At 39.7% G+C, this 23,441-nt stretch overlaps 1 protein-coding gene across 1 annotated transcript in view; it reads right to left on the reverse strand.

The window, feature by feature from the left end:
- Positions 1-1,021: 1,021 nt before the first annotated feature.
- LOC135084356 (probable ATP-dependent RNA helicase DHX35 homolog) overlaps positions 1,022-23,441 on the reverse strand; it is a 53,559-nt gene continuing 31,139 nt past the window's right edge. Inside the window, exons 2-9 of the mRNA XM_063979134.1 lie at positions 19,311-19,475; positions 10,398-10,478; positions 6,746-6,805; positions 5,146-5,311; positions 3,388-3,485; positions 2,405-2,651; positions 1,601-1,732; positions 1,022-1,047 (exon numbers count right to left, since the gene is read on the reverse strand). Of these exons, the coding sequence (XP_063835204.1) occupies positions 1,022-1,047; positions 1,601-1,732; positions 2,405-2,651; positions 3,388-3,485; positions 5,146-5,311; positions 6,746-6,805; positions 10,398-10,478; positions 19,311-19,346 (846 nt within the window). The 5' untranslated portion in view covers positions 19,347-19,475. The remainder of the gene's footprint in view (positions 1,048-1,600; positions 1,733-2,404; positions 2,652-3,387; positions 3,486-5,145; positions 5,312-6,745; positions 6,806-10,397; positions 10,479-19,310; positions 19,476-23,441) is intronic.

Below are 23,441 nucleotides of genomic sequence, written 5' to 3' on the forward strand. Positions count from 1 at the left end.
TTTCTCCCTCCATCTCTCTCTATCTAGCAACGCACTTGTAGCACTCCCCGTTTATAGTCGTGCCCGTTGCTTGACGTTGTTCCTGCTCTCTCCCTCTCTTTCTCTCTCTCCCTCTCTCTTTCTCTCTATCCCTCTCTCTTTCACTTCTCCCTCTCTCTTTTTCTCTCTTTAGCATCTCACCTGTAGTAGCGTTCCTCGATAGTTCTGCTTCCTGCGTGGCGTTGTTTCTTGTCTCTATCTCCCTCTCTCCCTACCACCTCTCTCTTTGTCTCTCTCTCTCTCTCTCCCTACCATCTCTCTCTTTGTCTCTCTCTCTTGTCTTGCCCTCTATCTATAACTTACCTGTAGCACTTCTCGTTTATAGTACTGCCCGTTGTTCCCGGCCTCTCGCCCCCTCTCTCTTCTCCCTTTCCGTCTCTCTCCCTCCCTCTCTATCTATCTCTCTCTCTCTCTCCCTATCCATCTATCTCTAGCGACTCACCTGTAACACTTCCCTCGTGCAGTCCTGCCCGCGCGTCCCGCGCGCTGCGTGGCGTTGTTCTTGGCTATTGGAGCCACGCTCACAGTCGCCACGCCCACGCTTGGAGAGAAGTGAGGCAGCTTGTGGAAACCGCAGTCTAGCACTGAAAATACAAACAGCATGTTAAGCTAAACACTGTCAAAATAATTTAAAAAAAACGACTGACTTGGGTGGAATGAAGCCAACACTTGGGTCAGTCTTTAGACTTCAGACAATAGAAGTTGAAGTCATCTTTCCAAATATGTTAGTTTCCCACCATAGACAATCCCAGGTATATTTAACGCTAGTCTTTGAATATTTGTAGCCAGGACGACCTTCCTGACCCTGACATTATTGTCCCCAATCTGGAACGCTTGAATCTGCTTAGTGTCCCAAATATGGAACAGTCTAAATTACTCGCCATAGACAATCCTAGGTAAAGGGGCACTGGTCTCTGCTATATTAGTAGCTAAGACTACCTTCCTAACGTTTCTGACCCTGATATGGTTCCATTGTATCTGCTTATAGTGAGGCAGGAGTCACTGTCCCTAATACGGAACAGTAAATTACTCACAATATATGTCAAAATCACTTACCATAGACAATCCCAGGTATAGTGACGCTAGTTTCCGCAATGTTCGTCGCTAAAACCACCTTCCTAACATTTTTGTCCCCAATCTGGAACGCTTGTATCTGTTTATAGTGCGGTAGACTGCCATACATAGGAACTACGTTTAGGTTGGCCGCTTGAACACCGCTTGTAAGTATCTTCTATTACCATATCATAGACAACTTGAGGTATAGTGACACTAGTTTCTTCAATAATGCTAGCCGACACATGAATGCACCTGCTTTTAGCGAAGCAGAATTTACTGTCCCAAATATGGAACAGTAAATTACTCACAATATCTGTCAAAATGACTCACCATAGACAATCCCAGGTATAGTGACGCTAGTCTCAGCAATATTCGTCGCCAGAACCACCTTCCTAACATTCTTGTCCCCAATCTGGAACGCTTGTATATGCATCTAGCGAAGCAGAAGTTACTGTCCCAAATATGGAACAGTAAATTACTCACAATATCTGTCAAAATGACTCACCATAGACAATCCCAGGTATAGTGACACTCGTCTCCGCAATATTGGTCGCTAGAACCACCTTCCTAACATTCTTGTCCCCAATCTGGAACGCTTGTATCTGCTTGTAATGAGGTAGACTGCCATACATAGACACTACGATTAGGTAGGCGATTGTCCCAAATATGGAACAGTCTAAAATACTCACCATAGACAATCCCTATAATAATGCTAGCCGACACATGAATGCACCTGCATATAGCGAAGAAAAATATCTGTCAATATGACTCACCATAGACAATCCCAGGTATAGTGACACTCGTCTCCGCAATATTTGTAGCCAAGACGACCTTCCTGACATTCTTGTCCCTTATCTGGAACGCTTGTATCTGCTTGTAATGAGGTAGGCTGCCATACATAGACACTACGATTAGGTAGGCGATTGTCCCAAATATGGAACAGTCTAAAATACTCACCATAGACAATCCCTATAATAATGCTAGCCGACACATGAATGCACCTGCATATAGCGAAGAAAAATATCTGTCAATATGACTCACCATAGACAATCCCAGGTATAGTGACACTCGTCTCCGCAATATTTGTAGCCAAGACGACCTTCCTGACATTCTTGTCCCTTATCTGGAACGCTTGTATCTGCTTGTAATGAGGTAGGCTGCCATACATAGACACTACGATTAGGTAGGCGATTGTCCCAAATATGGAACAGTCTAAAATACTCACCATAGACAATCCCTATAATAATGCTAGCCGACACATGAATGCACCTGCATATAGCGAAGAAAAATATCTGTCAATATGACTCACCATAGACAATCCCAGGTATAGTGACACTCGTCTCCGCAATATTTGTAGCCAAGACGACCTTCCTGACATTCCTGTCCCCAATCTGGAACGCTTGTATCTGCTTGTAATGAGGTAGACTGCCATACATTGGCACTACGTTTAGGTTGGCCGCCTGTACACCGCTCGGGAAATGTCTTCTGTGTTTGTTCTTTTGGTTGTTTTCTTCTGCGTAGGTACGAAGTGTGTCTAGAGCTTCGAGTATTTCCTCCTGAAAGCAGTTGAAGATGTAAGATATAATTTTGTACGCCCCCCTTGATATTTTGAAAAAGCGATAGACAAAATGCCGCCCCTTACGAAATTCTCGGTTAGAATCAGGATAAGCCCGTTCTACACCCGTTCCACACGTTTTGGGGGCATTTTTGTCGATAAAATTGACATAATGACATCGCCTTGAAGGCCTATTCAAACCTGAGCGATATTCGCTGCCGCTGTGGGTAGAGGTACATGGCAGACGGTAGCGAATACCGCTTAGGTCTGAACAGTATTATTACCGCATACCCACTGGGTTTTCTCTGCCGCAGACGGTAGCGAATACCGCTTAGGTCTGAACAGTATTATTACCGCATACCCACTGGGTTTTCTCTGCCGCAGACGGTAGCGAATACCGCTTAGGTCTGAACAGTATTATTACCGCATACCCACTGGGTTTTCTCTGCCGCAGACGGTAGCGAATACCGCTTAGGTCTGAACAGTATTATTACCGCATACCCACTGGGTTTTCTCTGCCGCAGACGGTAGCGAATACCGCTTAGGTCTGAACAGTATTATTACCGCATACCCACTGGGTTTTCTCTGCCGCAGACGGTAGCGAATACCGCTTAGGTCTGAACAGTATTATTACCGCATACCCACTGGGTTTTCTCTGCCGCAGACGGTAGCGAATACCGCTTAGGTCTGAATAGGCCTTAAATTATCGCTAGCCCTATCCCAAACACACTGTATACCTGAGACGTGAGGAAAGCCAGCACATCTCCAAAGGGCTCGTTCTCGTGGATTTTTATGACCGTATCTACAGTCGCTTTCACGTAGTCTGCTACTGGCTCTGAAATTGAACATAAAATAAATACAGTGTGAGTCACGTTAAAGTGTACATATGAAAATAGATGAAACTAGATCTATTTTTATCGACAAAAAAGAGGTCAAAAAATTTTTGAGATTTTTTTTAAATTTTTTATAGAATTTTTTTTCTTCCAATTACTTAAGAAAACGTTATAACTTTTAAACTAAGCGGTATATCCTGATAAAATAAAAACAGTAATAATGCTAAATAACAGGCGATACTAAAAAAATACATAAAATACACAAAAAATGCCAACAAATAATAAAACATGATACTTTTTGAAAAAAAATCTGCTTTTAAATTCGTGTTTTTTTGGTTATTTGATAAATTTCTTCAAAAAATGCCCCTATAACAGGTGGTTTTTATTACTTTGTATTATTCTCTATCGTATTATCTTTGTAAAACCAATAATCGCATGTCTCTATCCCTATCACAACATTTGTTATGATCACTAGATAGATACTATGTTACTCAGGGATAATGAAGCATTCTAACGGTATAATAATTATTTAAAACCGTCCAGTACTTCTCCAGTTTATTGAATACAAAAACACGAAACTTTCCTAAAATAGGAAAACACGGGTCTTAACGCGACATTTAAGACCGAGTTATATTATGTACAGTCGCGGAATGAAAAGGTTCGTCACCTTAGTGTCGGTTTTCGCTTGCACCAGGTGCTGTGAGAGTCAAACCTGCCAACATAACAGTGTGCAAGAAACAGTGCTGCTAACATTTAAATAAATATGACGTTTGCTAACGAATAAGGTTTTGCTTGTTTATTTTTCTATCCCATCAGTGCAATGCAATGATGACATTGACCAATTGACAATAGATTTTTTTTTATAGAAATAATAATGGCAGGTTGAACCAACAAGAAGGTTTTATTTTATCAATCATAATAATCTTCTTGACAAGATAAATCGTCAAACAACTTTGATCTGAATAATTTTGAACTTTACTGCCGAATAGTTAAAGATTATTTTCTCTAACTTGAGATTATTTTGTAACATAGTTTCAAAAGGTAATAATGTGCTCGCGATTCGTTGAAGGAATCAATTTGAAAACTGACGAACCTTTTCATTCCGTGACTGTACTTGACGGCTTGACGTTTCGGCAAAACTCGCGTCTGTCTGTCTGGGGTTTGTCTTAGAACTATTTGGTATCTTATGATTTCAAAATAAAATAAATCCCAACTAATATTATAAATGCGAAAGTAACTCTGTCTGTCTGTCTGTCTGTTACGCTTTCCCGCTTAAACCTCGCAACCGATTTTGATGAAATTTGGCATAGAGATAGTTTGAGTCCCGGGAAAGAACATAGGATAGTTTTTATCCCGGTTTTTGAAACAGGGACGCGCGCGATAAAGTTTTTCTGTGACAGACAAAATTCCACGCGGGCGAAGCCGCGGGCGGAAAGCTAGTATATGTATAAATCCACGATAGCCGAACGGTGAAGGGGTCGGACTGGCCGACTCGAGATCCGAGGAACGCGGGTTCGAATCCCACCGCCGCTCGACTATTGTGGTGAGCCCACTCGTAACACAAGCTCATTTAGCTTACCACAAAAAGCTAACGGGACTATATTAGTAATTTGTGCAATACAAATTACTAATATTCTTTAAAAAAAATGAAATAAAAATTACCAGCAGAATAATAAACTTCTATAGGATGAGTGCGGCCCTGCATTGACATAATGACAGATGAGCTTCCCCGTTCTGAGTCCTTTTTGTCCCTTACATTGAAGAAATCCCGAAGGAACTCCGCATCCATAGTCGCTGAGGATACCACTAGCTTGAGGTTCTTGCGTTTCTGCGAAGATAAATAATATAGTTAGTTTAAGTAAAGCATACAGGGTGGAATTTTGTAATGCCACCTGGAGGGAAAGTACTCTTAATATTGTAGATAGAAAAAAATTCTCAAAGAAAACATTCCTTTATTTTTGAAAAGAAATAGAACTGCATTCAAAGATTGTGTTTTTATTACATCGATCGTTAGGGTTAATTATAAGGATGAAATCTCTCTAACAAACTTGATAAATCAAATGAAAAGAAAACCATGAAATCTTAAATTATTTTAATTATGACAGAAAATTGTATGGTATGGTAGTGAATTTTCGAAAAAAATTCGAAAATCTTTGAAAGCAGTTCTCTTTCTTATCAAAAATAAAGGAATGTTTACTTTAAGTAAAATGTTCTATCCACAGTATTAAGAGTACTTTCCCTCCAGGTGGCATTACAAAATTCAACCCTGTATAAAAGTTCGATGGAGCGTGCTATGCTCGAAGTTTCCCTGAGTGATCGAATCAGAAATGAGGAGATCCGCAGGAGAACCAGAGTGACTGACATAGCTCGCAGAATCGCTAAAATCAAGTGGCAGTGGGCGGGGCACATAGCTCGCAGAGCTGATAGCCGCTGGGGCAGAAAAGTTCTCGAGCCGGAAGACGTAGTGTGGGCAGCCACTAGGTGGACCGACGATCTGGTGAAGGTCGCGGGAGGTGCCTGGATGCGGGCGCAGGACCGATCTTTGTAGAAAACCTTGGGGAAGGCCTTTGTCCAGCAGTGGACGTCTTTCGGTTGAAACAAACGATGTAAAGGTATTGAAAAATCGATTGCCTCTGGTGGGGGTTGAACCCACGGTCTTTCGGTTCATGGCACCTGCTCTAACCTCTGAGCTCCGCGATACGGAGATAATTAGGGAACCCCATCAGCCATAGTAAGGACAATCTGTTCAGATGGGGATTCTTGGATGGCTCAAACTTGAAGTGCAAGTGTAGTTTTGTTCCCCAGTCGACGAAGCACATGATTTCGTGCCCTGCGTGCTCAAACAACTGCAAGCAGGATGATTTAATGAAGGCTACTGACAACGCCACTTTTGACGCTGTGTAGGTTTGTAGTCTAAACGACAAGAAGAAGAAGGGAACCCCATTAAAATAGTGACTGAGTTTCTTGCGCTGCTTCTTCTCAGCACTGGCCCATTTATTGTCCCGAAGCAGTGGTAGGGTTAATACTGGGATGTGTAAGTGCTTTTTAAAAGCCTACTTGCAAAAATAAATAAGTTTATGAGTTTCCCCTCATGTTAACTAGCAAGCCTTGTTTTTGTATAGGCTAGGTAGGGCAATTGCTACCCTTTTAGACCAGCAGTTTTTTAAAGTTTAAAAAAATGGCATTAAGTCCAGTTTTTAAATTGTAAAAATACGTTAGAAAAATGTTATTTTGTAGTATGAAACTCTGTGGCTTTACTCACTTTAGCAATTTTCTTTAGTAGCCCCATAAGCACGTCTGTCATTTGCGACCTCTCGTGAACCTGAAATTATACAAAAATATGTTAAGTACATAAAATAGCACTAGATACAAATAAGTTTTTAGTTTAGTGGTTTGAATTGCAATCTCTCAACCTGTAAGTACTAGTACTATATCATACAGTTGTATATCATAAGAATGTTGTAAAAAAAGAATTAAACAGCGCCATCTAGTCCCAAAATTAGAAAAGCATTCAATATAGGGCCAGATAACAAGGTATAATTAGACATTACCTTTTTTTATATCCTCAATTTATGTACTACCACAGAATAATAATAAGTACTACGTACAGAAGGTTTACTTCGCGAAGGTATTTAAAAAAATATGTATATGCTCAATTTAACAATATGGTGTAATTTAGCTTGTCTTAAGAGTCAAGCACCATTTTGTTTTAGTGATGTACAAGGCTCGAGGCTTCCGAGTCTTTTTGCCGAGAGCTCAGAGTCGTTTTACAGGGCTCGCCTTGTTTGTATGAAGCTCGACGACTCGGAAGTCCTTTTTAGAGTTCTAGCCTTTTTCGGGGCTCGCCTCGTTTATGAAGCTTGGAGTCTTTCGCAGAGCTCGAGCCTTTTTGAGAGCTCGAGCCTTTTTGAAAGCCCAGTTAACGTTTTTGTGTTAAGATCGTCTATGAAATAAAACTGCAGAAATTTTGATACTACCAGGCCTGTTCATCTCTGCGAGTTTACATCGAAAACAAAACACGCACGATGGCCCACCTACAGGATACTATTCGACAAGGCCTCACATACGAGCGAACATTGACTCACGCACGCGTATTCTTGTGTATGATGGAAGAAAATAAAGAAAATGGTGTACTAAATACTGTGCAGTATTTAACTGCCTAAATAATAATAAAAACACAAAATGTACTTTTTTAAGTTGCCTCAAGACACTGAGAGGTAAATAATCCACCATTTTCCGCAGTTTGGCACCTCACGTCACATCATTTTACCGAAGTCAGCCCTATAGCTTCGGCGCAGTGCCGATCACTGACGTTTGTCAACAAAATGGTGCTTGACTCTTGAGCATACATTTTTTTAAATACCTTCGCGAAGTAAAACTTCTGTACGTAGTACTTATTATTATTCTGTGATACTACAATAAAATACATATTTGAAAAACGTTTTTCACAAAAGGGCACAAATCAAATAATGACTACAAACAATTAGAATTATAACTTTTCCTAACAAAATAAAATATAGGTCCATTTTAAAAATCTCATAATTAAAATCAACGTAGGTGATGTTTTTTTATTTGTTTGAGCTCTTTTGAAGGTTCGAGCTCTTTTGAAGGTTCGAGCTCTTTTGAAGGTTCGAGCTCTTTTCAAGGCTCGAGCTCTTTTAAAGCCTCGAGGCATGGCTCAGAGAGTTCGCAGCTCGGCTAAGCTCGGGGCACCGAGCCTACCGAGCTTACTGAGCATTGCCATTCCGCCTCGAGGCTTCAAAAATAGGACTCGACGCCTCGAGTCTTGTACATCACTATTTTGTTCACAAACTTCAGTGACCGGTACTGCGCCGAAGCCACAGGGCTGACTTCGGTAAAATGATGTGTGACATGAGATGTCAAACTGCAGAAAATGGCGGAGGAAATATACATGATTAAGCATAAATTATCATTAATAATATTAACCACTTATTTACCCCTCAGTGTCTTCAGTCAGGCAACTTAAAAAAGTACATTCTGTGTTTTTATTATTATTTAGGCAGTTAAATACTGCACAGTATTTAGTACACCATTTTCTTTATATTTTCCATCATACACAAGAATACGCGTGCGTGAGTCAATGCTCGCTCGTATGTGAGGCCTTGTCAAATAGTAATCCTGTAGTAGAGATGAGACGTATTTACTAGAACAGATCCACACACTAGGTATTTTACAGTACTAAGTGGCACCTATTCCAATTTTTAAAATACTTGATCCACCTAGTATTTTTTAAATTACACGATTTCCGACCCTACCATCAAAGTAATAGAGGTTATTATTGCATAATCCGTAGTCGTGTATTACGCGCACCGCGTATTTCTCGCTAAGCTTATGTGCGAACGTAGAGATTCACTCCGTCTCTGTCTGACAAACAAATTTGAGCGCAGGCAGGTGTGAGATAGGAATAGCCTGTTGAAGTATGAAGGGAGGATATCAATCAATCAACAGCCAGCAAAAACATTATTATTCAATTTCAAATTGCATTATTAATACTACGGTTGTATCTTTTCAAAGAAAATTGTATTTTAAAGTCATAATACGTGGATTAGTCCGCACTAGTCGCGTCAAGTATGGTAAATTACTACGTACTAGGTGGAATAGGTATTTGGATCAAGTATTAATAAATACTTGGAATAGGTGCACCTAGTATCAAATTTACCTAGTATAACCCATCTCTATCCTGTAGGGCGCCATCGTGCTTGTTTTGTTTTCGATCTAAACTCGCGAAGATGAACAGGTCTGGTACTTCTAGCTTTTGCCCGCGGCTTCACCCGCGTGAAACCGCGTGAAATTTATTTTGTCACAGCTCGTTATAAATTATAGCCTAGTTATTCTGGGTTACAAAAAATAATACTGTAGTTTCATCAAAATCCGTAAAGTAGTTTTTGCGTGAAAGAGTAAAAAACATCCAGACATCAAGCGATCCATACATTCGCATTTATAATATTAGTAGGATGTAGTTATTGAAGTCATATTTATTGTCATACTCGTAATAAAATTCATTTACTTATGTTAAGTAAATATAAACTATACTTTAAATTTAAATCAAATAATTACAGCGACACTTTATTTTCCTTCATAAAAACAGGAAAATCATAAATAAATATACATATTTCCTTGTGATTTACCCATTTCATGGACTTATTAATAGCAAAATCAATAATCATTATAACCTTAAGTTATTTTTATTGTGTATGATGATTTTACACACAATCTGGCCGTTTGGCGTAGTGGTTCGTAACGGACTCTTAAGCCAGGGGTCAGGGGTTCGATTCCCGCACAATACAAACATTTGTTTACGTATGTTTCAGCCAAATGACGTCCACTGCTAGACAAAGGCCTCCCTAAAGGATTTCTATGACAACCAGTATGAATTATTGCTAAAATCAAGTGGCAGTGGGCGGGGCACATAGCTCGTAAAGACGATGGCCTTTGGGAATTGGGGCTGAATAGTTCTCGAGTGGCGATCACGGGCCGGAAGACGTAGCATGGGAAGGCCTCCCACTAGGTGGACCGACGATCTGGTGAAGATCGCGGGAAGAGCCTGGATGAGAGCAGCGCAGAACGGGTCGTAAACATTTGTGTGCATGAACATATTTGTTTGTATTATGGGACCACCTCTCGTTCCAACCGCTGCAACTCCTGTGTAGCCAAGATCTACATATTAACCGCCAATAAAACCCAACCAGTGAAGGTTGAGTTATTTGTGAATATTATCAAATCTGACGACCTGATAAAGGTAGCAGGAAGGCGTTGGATGCAAGCCGCTACCAACCGTGCGATGTGGAAGTCATTGGGGGAGGCCTATGTTTAGCAGTGGACGTCCTGTGGCTGAAATGATGATAATTATCAAATGTTTCCTCTTCATAATATTAGTATAGATAATTAGTTACCTCGTCAAGAACGATGCAGGAATACTGCATCAGAAGCGGCGACGCAAACATTTCCCGAAGCAGGACTCCTTCGGTCATGAACTGAAAGGAAAATAAAACAGTGTTAACAACAGACTAAAGAAAATAAAAAAAAAAGAAAAACTGCATTCATGATGTCCATGGATTTTTGACACAAAAAATGAAATCAAAATCGATTCGTTCAGACAGACATAAAGAAATATTGTACACGTCAAACATGCAGATAAATCTCAGAATCATTTATTTCTTTTATTGTTATTTGTTGTTCTTTAAATATTAGCAAATAAAAACTCTGACTATTTAAAATTTGAGAATGCGTCTATCATAACTCCTATGACGTTGCGGGTCCAATGACAGTTTAAAACTTTCCCCCGAGACAAACTTGACCTTCACTGGTTGGGTTTTTATTGGCGGTCAAGCTGTAGATCCTGGCTACACAGGAGTTGCAGCGGTGGGAACGAGAGGTGGGAATAGTCCCGTAAATGTATAGAATAAATCCACTCATCAATCTACATTAAACTGGCTAGACAATAACTTAACCTCTGCCCTCTTGACAACTGGCAGTCAATTAAAAGGTTATAGATGTCGCTGTGATCAATTAGATCGTGCTTCGTATGATTTGATTGTCTAATCAATTATTGCATTAGCCAAGAATGTTTCTACTTCATCAGGGAGTTCAAGTCTCCACTACAGGAGCACGACCTTCTCCAATTTCGTTTCATCATCATCATCATTTCAGCCACAGGACGTCCACTGCTGAACATAGGCCTCCCCCAATGACTTCCACATCGCACGGTTGATAGCGGCCTGCATCCAGCGCCTTCCTGCTACCTTTATCAGGTCGTCGATCCACCTTGTGGGTGGACGTCCCACGCTGGGTTTTCCGGTACGCGGCCTCCATTCCAGAACCTTGCTGCCCCATCGGCCGTCAGTTCTGCGTACTATGTGCCCTGCCCACTGCCACTTCAGCTTGCTAATCCGTCGGGCTATGTTTATTTCGTTTGTTTCAACCAAATGACGTCCACTGCTGGACAAAGGCCTCCCCCAAGGATTTCCATAACGACCGGTCCTACGCTGAACGCATCCAGGTTCTTTCTGCGACCTTAACCAGATCGACGGTTCACCTAGTGCACCTCTCCGATTTACCAGAGGAAAATGAAGGATTTGTTCTACACTCTGAACGCTGGCCAGACGGGTTGGGCTCCTTGGGGAGGGATGTATCTACATTGTTGCGGAATATCTACTTCCCAGGTTATCTCAAACAGATTGCATCCTAGCGATAAGTCGGCCTATTGTGTTGTGTAGTGTATTCTTTCTTTAACATGTTAGTTTTGTGTGCTATGCAATAAGTATAAGTAGAACAGTCATATTTATTTATATGACTGACTATGAACATAATGTTCAGTCAGTTCACGGCAACGATTATGTTTTTATTTACTTCTATCTTACATTTTTCTAACAGTGTTAAGCTTGATGTGCAACCACAACGTTAAATAAAAATACTTAACATTCTGCGTATGTTTTAAACCATTATTTACCGTTCCATTCCTAATTAAGCATAAATATATCACGTATCTCGTTCCCTCATATCATACTTATTATAATGCCTCTCTTTCTAACATCACATACCAAAATTACGTTAAAAACCAGTCATATTGAAATGCAGAAGGCGACTGGGTCGTGACTGGAATATTTTGTCAATCAAATTGAATATACAAACAAATTGGCGAGCTAGTGCACGTTGTGCAAGAAGCAAGAATCTAATACTTGGGTGGGTTTGAAACTCAAGTAAATAATTACTGAGGACTCACAATTTTACCCAAATCGTCGACCAGCAATGGTTATGTAGGGCAAGAAATATAACTAAAATAAATTAGGGGCAGTGCAGAAAAGTTCTCGAGTGGCAACCACGGGCTGGAAGACGTAGTGTGGGCAGGCCTCCTACTAGGTGGATCGATGGTCTGGTAAAGGTCGCGGGAAGAGCCTGGATGCGGGCAGCGCAGGACCGTTCATTGTGGAAAACCTTGGGGGAGGCCTTTGTCCAGCAGTGGACGTCATTTGGCTGAAACGAACGAACGAACGAGGGGCAGTACATGACCGCTTCGTTGTGGAAATCTTTGGGAGAGGCCTTTGTCCAGCAGTGGATGGAATTTGGTTGAAACGTCAAATGTAATGATGTCCAGTAAATTGCTAATCAAAACCTGGGAAAAAAGGAATAATCGAAATACTAATTATTTTATTGCATGTCAAATAGGTACTGAACTGAATTTCGCGAAAACCAGTTACAAAAATCCGCTCTGGGGGGGTTACTCCAAAACGCTTATTTTCTTCAGCCTGCCTGTCACCGTCGCTCCTAGTATCATCTCGGTTTGCGTGAGAGGGATGGCAACCATCGAAATTTCAGACAACATAATAACGTTTTTCGAAGTCCGCGCTAACCGCTCCGCTCGTAAACATAAGCACACATAATCGCGGCCTAAGCAAGTTTTACCGCAAGATGGCGCCACCATTGCGTCAGCAGTGGCGTGATTTGAGAAAGGCTTGATTCGGAGACATCCCTGCACGTCTCTGATACTAATTTTTAAAGAGTTGTGTTGTACCTAATTAAAATATATCTTTTTCTAGATCAATTTCTTAAAAATATTAAAAAGTTGTTATTTATAGATTATTGAATATTTAGAAATTCGATCTCGATTGTAGATTAATGGCTCAGAATACAGAACAAACCAGAAGGAGTGTTCGATAACATTTCTACGCGGCAACTTGTGTCCAAAATACTTCCCCTCCCGCGCCCCTCTACCCCCTTTAGTGTTACTAGCGCCGTGTGACACCCCCATTTTTGGGGTAAAATTATGTAATTTTTTAAAGAGATGTTAAACAAGTAAAAAATAAGTAAGTGAAATAAGTACACACGGCCACAGTGTTAACTATCCATTTCCGTTTTTGCTCTCGCTCTTATCAAATAGTGATTCTTTGCGATAGAACGAGACGACATGACTGGCCATAGGCATAGATAGTACCTACCTACCTATGAATTTAATTTTTACTCCGAAGTAACTAAGTGTAGATGATTATTTATTTCTATTAAATAGTGTAATATACTATATGTAGGTATAATATGTTATTTAAAAGTCAATTACAAAAGTCGAATATAAATTTTAGAATGCCAAGTAAAACAAAAAAGAAACTTAAGGTTCTTTATTATGTTAACATATCGACAACAAAACATTTGTTTACGGCGCAGTAGTGCTTTTAGTTTAACTTTTCTTGGAGTCAAAAACAGAATCCAAATCAAAAACATCACCAATACTTGAATTTGATTGCGAGGCAACTCTGGCTGTGTATCCTGAAAGAAAATCAGAGTAAGTATGTAAGCAATAATTAATTACTTAAAATTATTATTAAATATACAAATATTGCTGCTGCTGATCTGTTGATACCAATGCCTTACTTTTGAATAAATGGGAAAGTATGAAATTCACGATAGTAATTTATTATCTCCTCATTATTAGGGAGTAATATTATAAATTAATTCAATATATTAAAATCAAATCAAAATCAAAAATATTTATTCAGTTTAGACCACAAGTGGCACTTATAATTTAATTAATCAGGTTGTCATGTCATGGATGAAATTACACTAAAAACTAATTAAAACAAAAAGGATGGGGAAAATATTCCATTATTCTGTGGTAACGCTAACAAAATTAACGCGTGAATTTTTTATAGACAAACTAGCTTTCCGCCCGCGGCTTCGCCCGCGTGGAATTTTGTCTGTCACAGAAAAACTTTATCGCGCGCGTCCCTGTTTCAAAAACCGGGATAAAAACTATCCTATGTTCTTTCCCGGGACTCAAACTATCTCTATGCCAAATTTCATCAAAATCGGTTGCGAGGTTTAAGCGGGAAAGCGTAACAGACAGACAGACAGACAGAGTTACTTTCGCATCCCAACTAATATCCCAACTAATATTATAAATGCGAAAGTAACTCTGTCTGTCTGTCTGTCTGTCTGTCTGTTACGCTTTCCCGCTTAAACCACGCAACCGATTTTGATGAAATTTGGCATAGAGATAGTTTGAGTCCCGGGAAAGAACATAGGATAGTTTTTATCCCGGTTTTTGAAACAGGGACGCGCGCGATAAAGTTTTTCTGTGACAGACAAAATTCCACGCGGGCGAAGCCGCGGGCGGAAAGCTAGTTTATAATATTAGTTGGGATGGGATAGTTGGGATGTAATTCAATATAAAAAAGTAGGGTAAAATATTCCGTTGACCTGTGGCAACACTTACAAAATACAACCGTGATTTTTTTTGAAAATTATTATTTAATTAAAATCAATGATATTATATAAAAACAAAAGCAGATATCGATGGCTCCTACGTATAAGGGCGAAACTGCCGCTTACGCCTTTTTCCAATTATTTAAGCAATGATTTCACTTTGCTCTAATCTATAACATCAGTAAGAAAAAAAATTTTTTTTTCCATTAGATACAAAATAAAATTTTAGGCAAATAGGCGTATGTGCAAAACTACGCCACGTATAAAGCCCAATCATACGATTCGTCAATCTATACGAGTAGTTGCTTACATAAACATATATTTTTTATAATCCAAATCTTAAATAAAGCCATGAAAATATTTAGCAAATTGTTTTATTTATAAATTATGACACATTATATAGTTATTTAATTTTTAGCGTTAAGAGTCGCATCTCAAACTAATTTGAAAATTATAAATAACTTGAAAAAATCGAACTGCCTAAGGCATCGTGGGTTCAATTCCCGCCTTAGGCACTTCGATTTTTTCAAGTTATTTATATTTTTTAAAAATATGACACATTATGTTAAAAGACCTAACTAAATCTCGAGCACAGTATATGGGCGTATTTGCGTTAAAACGTAAAACGGTACATTAAACGACTTTTTCTAACTGATTTATTATTGATATAGCACATGATAACAATTAAAATAATTACATGCATAAATAAAGAGAGTAATCGCTTAAAATATTATATTTACGTTGTCATTTAAGTCTCTTTACGTTGAACAATATACATAAAATTATCCCTTTCGGACCGCTCCAATACAATTGTGCGGGTTACAAAATCGAGATTATCTCATTAGTTTTACATCGGAAGTGGATGGGCTGAGTATCGTACGATTGTGCGGGATGGACTCTTTCACCTCCCGTACAAATTTTGTCCGAAGCGTAGTTGGTGAGCAGGTTACAACCTGTACAGTTCATGACTGATTGCACTCCCCGACTTGGCGAAAGAAAATACCTACTATGGTTTTATTTTGTAATTGTAGTAATGTACAAGATATTGATTAGACAAATAGTTAAAAATAGCATCTTTTTGTGATAACAGTGACTACTTGTAAGCAAAGGCTTTGGCGTAACGGCCCAACGAACTTTACTGACACAATTGTATCGACGTGGGCCCTACAATACCTTATGCGTATTTAAAAATTCTTATAATTATTAATTTTTCATGGTTTCCGCTCCATGTTTCCGATTTTAAACGACGCTACTATCGCAGAGATGCTCAATGCATCTGAGGATGAGAGCGATGACAACGACAAAAGCTAGTTTCGGCTACTTCAGATGAACTACTCCTCTTCTACTGATCAAGGCTCAGACATTCATGACGATACATACCTCTGAATATGCAAGCGGCATAACAGATGAAGCCCTTCAATCGTCAACATATTCCAGGAGATGCTGTTCATGATCCAGGAGATATTAAAACTCCATAGGAATATTTCGAGCGCTATATTTACTGTTGAGCTCATGGAACAGATGGTTTTGCCCACAAATCAATATTAAATGGCAAATACTGGTATAAAAATGAAACCTGTTTATTCCTTACTGGTTATAAATACGTTTTTCGGAATACATGCCATTGATAAAATTTCCAAAACCCTTACAATTTTGACCCTCACAATTGTACGTGGGAAGTGGAGGGCCCAGTTTGATACAATTGTTGGTATATGAATTTTCCAAGATGGCGGCGGAAAATCTGGAAAATTATAGCAGATTCGTAATCTGCGACCCCAAATTACCTAAAATTCATGTTCAAAATTACAAATTACTTTCTAGTTTAAGCGCGGGTCCGAAAGGGTTATAGAAATATGCCGACGTAAAAGGGCAATGCGTAAAATCTCAAAATATATAAGAAAAATATAAAAATTGATAACAGCAGTAGCAAAAGCATTACATGTTAAGGCTAAATGTGAAATTTCATTAAATTCGTTTTAGTAGGTCAGAAGATATGATCCAAAAATATGGTTCTGGCCACTAAAATGGCTCTCCTGTAAAATTTACTTTTTTCACTTACGCCAGTATACGTAGGAGCCATCGATATGTTATAAGCGCTCGCGCTGTGAATACTCAAATACGTCCCAATTGGGACGTCTTGTGTTTAGTCTTCGTGTGGCCTGCGTCGTGCGCAATCGCGTGCGTACCACACCGTAAGTTCCTGTGTTCTTACCAAAATAAATAAAAAATGCCATCGTGTGTGTTTCGAAAGTGTACCAATTATGACTCTAAAGTAAACAAAATACAAGGGATCTCTTACCACATGTGATTATGCAAAATTATTTAGTATTTATATTTTCAATTATTTATGCAAACAATCAAGACGCCATCGCGCCATGCGCCATGTTCAAGTTAAGAAAGAGAAAGCGATCTTGTTTTGACGTTAGAGCGATAAGGATGCGTGCGCTGCGGACATAGATTAGTTAGTGCAGAATCGTTAAAACTATAGCTATCTCTTTCATTTGCGTGCTATTTCGTATCTTTTGTTTCACTTATCAGTTACATTTGTCAATGTGTGCAATTTGGAATAGCTCGGCACGGATTAAAATCGTAATTTCTATGAACGTAACATATCTATAGTTCTGTAATATCATTGATTAAAATGAATTGGAAATGTGCTACTTACGGATAAAACATGATCCCATGCACTTTCTTCGTAATTCCAGTAGCATTCTTACATGTTGGAACGGCACAAGACGGCATAATTTAATTATAAAGTGTCAATCTGACGGATATGTAAACAATGCGCGCGCCGGCCATTGACTAATTGCTCTAAAGTCAAATTAGTGCGATTTGGAGTAATTTATATGAATACACATTTACGCCCGTTGACGGTTTCTGGTTTGTTCCGTATTCTGAGATTAATGGTAAAAACAGTCATCTGCAATATTGCATTTCTTCTGTCACTTTTACACAACACAAGTTATATTTGGAACGTCACGAAATGCCTGAAAAAGGCCTACATACCTACTACTAGTAATAAATAAAAATTGAAGCGATAGTTCTTGCAAAACTTGCAACCGACGCAGTCAATTTCTTCAAGTAGGTTATTTTATAAAAACAACTAAACATAAAATCGTCAAGTCACCTCTTTTATGAATCAGATGGCGCCACGATTGCGTCAGAGGTGGCGTGATTTGAGAAAGGTAGGTAGGTATGATTTGGAGTCTCCCGGCGCGTTTGTTTAGACTAGGTGACCGACGATAACTTAATAAAATAGGCTATTAGATATATTGTATGCTATTACGTGATTCATCATCATCATCATCATCATGTCAGCCATAGGACGTCCACTGCTGAACATAGGCCTCCCCTAATGCTTTCCACGTTGATCGATTGGTAGCGGCCTGCATCCAGCGCTTCCCTGCTACCTTTACGATGTCGTCGGTCCACCTTGTAGGTGGACGTCCCAGGCTTACGTGATTACGGTCCGTAAAAAACAACACTCTAACTAAAGTCTAAACTCAGTCTAAGTTTCTGTCTAGTAATTAATAAACGTGGCCGCAACAGCATTATTACACATGAAAACTTCGACAGGTTCATCCAGTGTTTAGGTAGCTCAGATGAAAGAGCAGTCGCCCGGCAAGTGAAAGGTCGTATGTTCGATTCCCTCCTCCTTAGCACAGCATATCTATGTGTCCTTAGGCAGTTCGATTATCTCAAGTTGTTTATTTATAATTTTGTCTTGTAAATTGATTTAAATATTTAAATTCATCAAAAAGAAAATAGCCAGTGCATGAGTCATAAACCACATTAACCGAGTCTTTAAAGATTAAAAGAGCAGTCATTAGCGAAAGGTCTTTGGTTTTATTTATATTTATTTACTTATTGATAAAGGTACACCAACAGGGAAATAAATAACACATTCGCAGTATTCATTATCTACCCCCAACTAGGTCAGTCTTAATGACTGGACCGATAACCGTTGTCTTTGTACGTCCTGGGTTTGACTCCCAAATATGGCGGGGACTATTCCCACCTCTCGCTCCCACCGCTGCAACTCCTGTGTATCCAGGATCTACAGCTTGACCGTCAATAAAAACCCAACCAGAGAAGATAAGTATGGCAGTCTTGTATATCATCATAACACCACTCACAATCTTGCAGTTCGGCCCACGCGTGGACGTCATCTCAACTGCACAGCCCACTCGCTCGCCATGCTATTTTGTTCCCTAAGTCAACTATATTAGTCTTACTCTTGAACAACATTGCACGCGCTACAATCCCGTTGCCCGGACCGCGTATCAACGTCATCCCTGCTCCACAGCCCTCTGAAAACCAGCGTCGTGGCCTTCCTCACCGTGGGCCACAGCATATGCTGAGTGGGATCCCATTGCGATCGGCATCGCTGTGCGACAGGGTGGCACTGCTCAGTATACTTTTTCTTCCATTGTATGTTTTATGTGTTACCTCTGTCTTGTCTTTTTTTATTTACCTCTTTTGTCTTTTGTGATGTCCATTGCAATAATAATGTTTCTTTCTTTCTCTATTTTGTTCCTTAAGTCTTCCACACTTGGTCTACTATTGTGTACCTTAACTCCAGCACACTAGAGCTAGTCTTGTATAAAACTCACCACAATCCCACAGTCCGGCCCACGCGTGGACGTCATCCCAGCTGCACATCCCACTCGCTCGCCGAGCCGCTCGCCGCGCTCGTCTGCTACACGGCACGCCAGCGATACAGCGGCTGCTACCCGAGGCTGCGTCACGCATACTTTGTGGCCGATCTCGTGGAGATACTGTAAGGAAAAGCACATCATCATCAGATCGTTTCAGGTCAAAAAAACCTTTGAAGCATGGTGAGAGATGCCAGGATTAACTCCAGTAAAAGAGGAAAACGCAGCGTGGGATGTCCACCCACAAGGTGGACCGACTACCTGATAAAGGTAAAGCAGGGAGGCGCTGGATGCAGGCCGCTACCAATCGAGCGATGAGGAAGTCATTGGGGAAGGCCTATATTCAGCAGTGGACGTCCTGTGGCTGAATGATGATGATGAATAAAAGCCCACAGAAGACGAAACGCCACTACAAATCCTTATGAGGACGCACTGTCTGAACAGTGGACCTATGATGCGCAAGCGCAGCGTACACTAATACATTTGCAATGGCCCTGCCAAATGCCATCAGTTATTATAGGTATGAAATGAGAGAACGAGAACGTAGCGTAGGATACGTACGATGGGACTGACGATCACCAGAATTTAACACCTAAACCATTGTATCAATTATTTGCAAATAAATACTTTGACTTTGATTTGACTTTGACTTTGAGAAGATTGCTGGCAGTTACTGGATGAAAAGAGCGGAAGCTCGTGCTTTTAGGGTGATCCTTCGATGGGATTGCTCCTAACAAATGGAACTATTCCCACCTGTCGCTCCCACCACAGCGCCTCCTCCAGGATGACCTGGATCGCTTCGCGCGGTGGTGTAATATAAATAAAATAAAATTAAATGCTGATAAATGCAACTTTGTACATTTTTCGCGTAATAAGAATCAATATTTTAACTCATATAATATAGACAACCAAGTGATACGAGAAGTTGATGTCATTCGAGACCTTGGAGTCTGCATTGATAATAAACTGCGTTTTCATGTGCATATCGATAAAATAGTCACAAGAGGCTTTAGGTTGCTGGGTTTCATACTTAGAAATTGTCGGGATTTCAGAAAGGCATCGAGCAAAATTGCTGTTTTCAACTCACTGGTTCGGTCGGGATTAGAGTATGGTAGTGTCGTTTGGACTCCTTTTTATGAAATACATAAACGCAGAGTTGAATCAATACAAAAGAGATTTCTTTGGCATTTGTCATATCAACATAAATTAGCTAAACAGCTCCCAAGCTACAATACACGCCTAAATTATTTTAAACTGAATAGCTTGGAAGACCGCAGGAAAATATTGGATAGTCTATTATTCCTATATAAAATAATAAATGGTTACATAGATTGTCCTGATCTCATTAAACAGATTAAATTCAATGTTCCCTTCAAACTAGCTCGGTTGTCCAGGTATCTGCCGTTTAAACCAAATGGTTTTAGGACAAATCTGGGTCATTTCTCCTCTATCAACAGGATTCAGTCACAATTTAGCAACCTGTCACGTTCGTCCGGGGCCAGCGTTGATATGTCATCTTCGCTACGTAAATTCAAAAAACAAATTTCTGAATTGTATACTCCGACGGTTAGTTAATAATTTATTGTTTTGCATTGTTTTGCATTCTGTCACTTTGGCAACGTTATTGTTATCCAACATTCTGTGCATGTCGTGGCAACCTTTAATTAAGGCAACACCTTAGCTTAATTTATTTATAAGGATATTGCGAATGTATGGTGTATGTTTTGTTGGTTGTCCTTAAATAAATAAATAAATAAATAAACTCGTAGCCAGGATCTATAGCTTGACCGCCAATAAAAACCCAATGTAGGTCAAGTTTGTCCCGGGGGAAAGTTAAACAATCACTGGACCCGTACCGAAATTAATTAGATGAACATAGGGGGAGATCGAAGTTAAGGCTGCTCCTAACAGTGGGCTCAATAGACTTAAATGGTGATGAACAATGATACTCGTAATTCAATTACCAACTAAACCTTAGTGTCACCACAACATAGTAGCACATAGTAGTAAAGCTTGTTTATCGCGCTACATCCGTTTGTTCCATTATTTCCGACATGTACAGACGAGGGCACGTTAACGTAACCACTGTGGGTTGTTGTGCAGTTGTAATAAGAGCGAATTTGCGACAAAAATGGGTAGCCTGATGTGCTGTCGTGTGTACGTTGCTATACCATTGTTTACTTAGCTCGGTTTAATACTGAGCCGATAGTGAGTGGTACTGAAGCGTATTAATATCAATCGCTGGAATGTGTAGTATGCATTTAAGGGTTGCGTAGTCAAATGGGTACGAATAAAGCTCATAGCAGACTTATCAACTCGGAAAGGGATCATCACCGTATCGCCTTTCGCTAGCTGTCATCGCCTATCGCGCGCTGTCAACCGCAAGTCGAGGCGTTTACGTTACGGTGCGGATAAGTGTGCATTGCATTATGGAGTTTCATACAAAGAATACTGACCAACTCGGGTTGATACGGTTACGATCCCTTTCCGGGTTGATAAATGTGCTACGTCCTTAATAGCACATTAAGTATTAAGTGTTTGAACTTCAAAAGATGAATAACTGGTTTGAATGCGACACGTTGGGGTGCCAAGATCATCCGAAAGTCGGATGTATCCGAATTTAAATTATTATAGGTTAGATAATCTTTTATTGGAAACATTCCAGAATATTTCCAATTCAAAGATTTAGCTAGGTAGGTCAAACAAAGAAATCAATAGTCGAATCCAACTCGCCTGGGCAGAGCGTTCGGGAAACCACGCAGCATCGACGAAAGTCTACAATCAGTGTGTGTTACCACCAAGGATGACATAAATCGTTGTAAAACGTGGCTTTTCACTGAAGGTCTTATAAAAAAGCTCAAATATGGAGGAGAACTCTATACTCAGTGTTTCTTTACGAGATCAGAAATGAGATCCGTAAACGAACTAAATGACGGTGCTTTTTTGTACTTTCAATGAACAAGTTTTCATTATTAAATACGGAACCACAGGCCCGTACTGGCAACATTCCGCTTAGATACCGGTACCCGATCGATCTGGCTCAGGCCATAGATTACACTGCACAACAAAATTGCAACTTTTGGCTGATGATTGACTTTCATTACATGATGTTTACTAATTTGACGTCGCTGATTCTGAATCTGCCGTCCATTTTTTCGTAGCAGCTCTTGTTTACGTGTTATAGCTTTCACTCAAAAATTGCTAAATTTCAGTCTTAATTCGCCGACAGTTCAAAAAATACTATGTTTTCTTTGTATAATTGAATATGGTGGCATTAAGAAGTGTTAGTGTGAATGATCTAAATCAATTTTGTTTCATTTGCGAAGAGGATATGTTGAAATAATCCGTTTAAATGTGACAAAGTTCGTAAAATTGGCTTACAAAAATTAGTTTGCGGACCCAGTGGAAATGAAAGATAAGCCTTGAATTCCGCAAAAGGCGTGAAAAAGATACGTCGAGTTTTTACGTTTGTGAACAAATAAGAATATGTGTAGATTTAGGTACGAAACCGCTATGATCTGAATGGAACCCTTGAACCATCGCGACGACTGTTATATTTATTTTTGAACAGAAATGGTATATACCAAAAAAAATGAACTAAATGGTAATTCCTTGCATACGTTTGGCATGTAGACGTCTTTTCAACCCTAAGAAGTCACCTGAACCTCATGCTGATACTTCACAGGAAGATTTTGAGGCGAAAGCTGGCAGTGTTGTAGAGACTTTAAATGTGACCCGAAAATTTCAAAACCATGTAGCCAAGATGGTTTAAACGATCGTTTCAGAGATCTAGGATCTTCAAGTCTTCAGAAAAAACATGGAATGAGTTATTTTGGCATATTAATTTTTTATTTGGAAAATCCGAAAAAGTCTTACTATTTGTACACATCTAACAACGTATGAGTCTCTTACAAACATGTTTTTTTGGTCGGATGTAATATAAAAATCAAATTACACTCTCTTTGCAATCACCTGAACAATTTTCTCACAACTCTAAAGGATCTAAGTGAAGAACATGGCGAGCAAATCCACCAGGGCCTTCGTACAAAAGAGGGACGCTATCAGGGCCACTGGAATGCACACATGATG

Source organism: Ostrinia nubilalis, chromosome 26, assembly GCF_963855985.1.
Source record: "Ostrinia nubilalis chromosome 26, ilOstNubi1.1, whole genome shotgun sequence".
In the NCBI taxonomy this organism is placed as follows: Eukaryota; Metazoa; Arthropoda; class Insecta; order Lepidoptera; family Crambidae; genus Ostrinia; species Ostrinia nubilalis.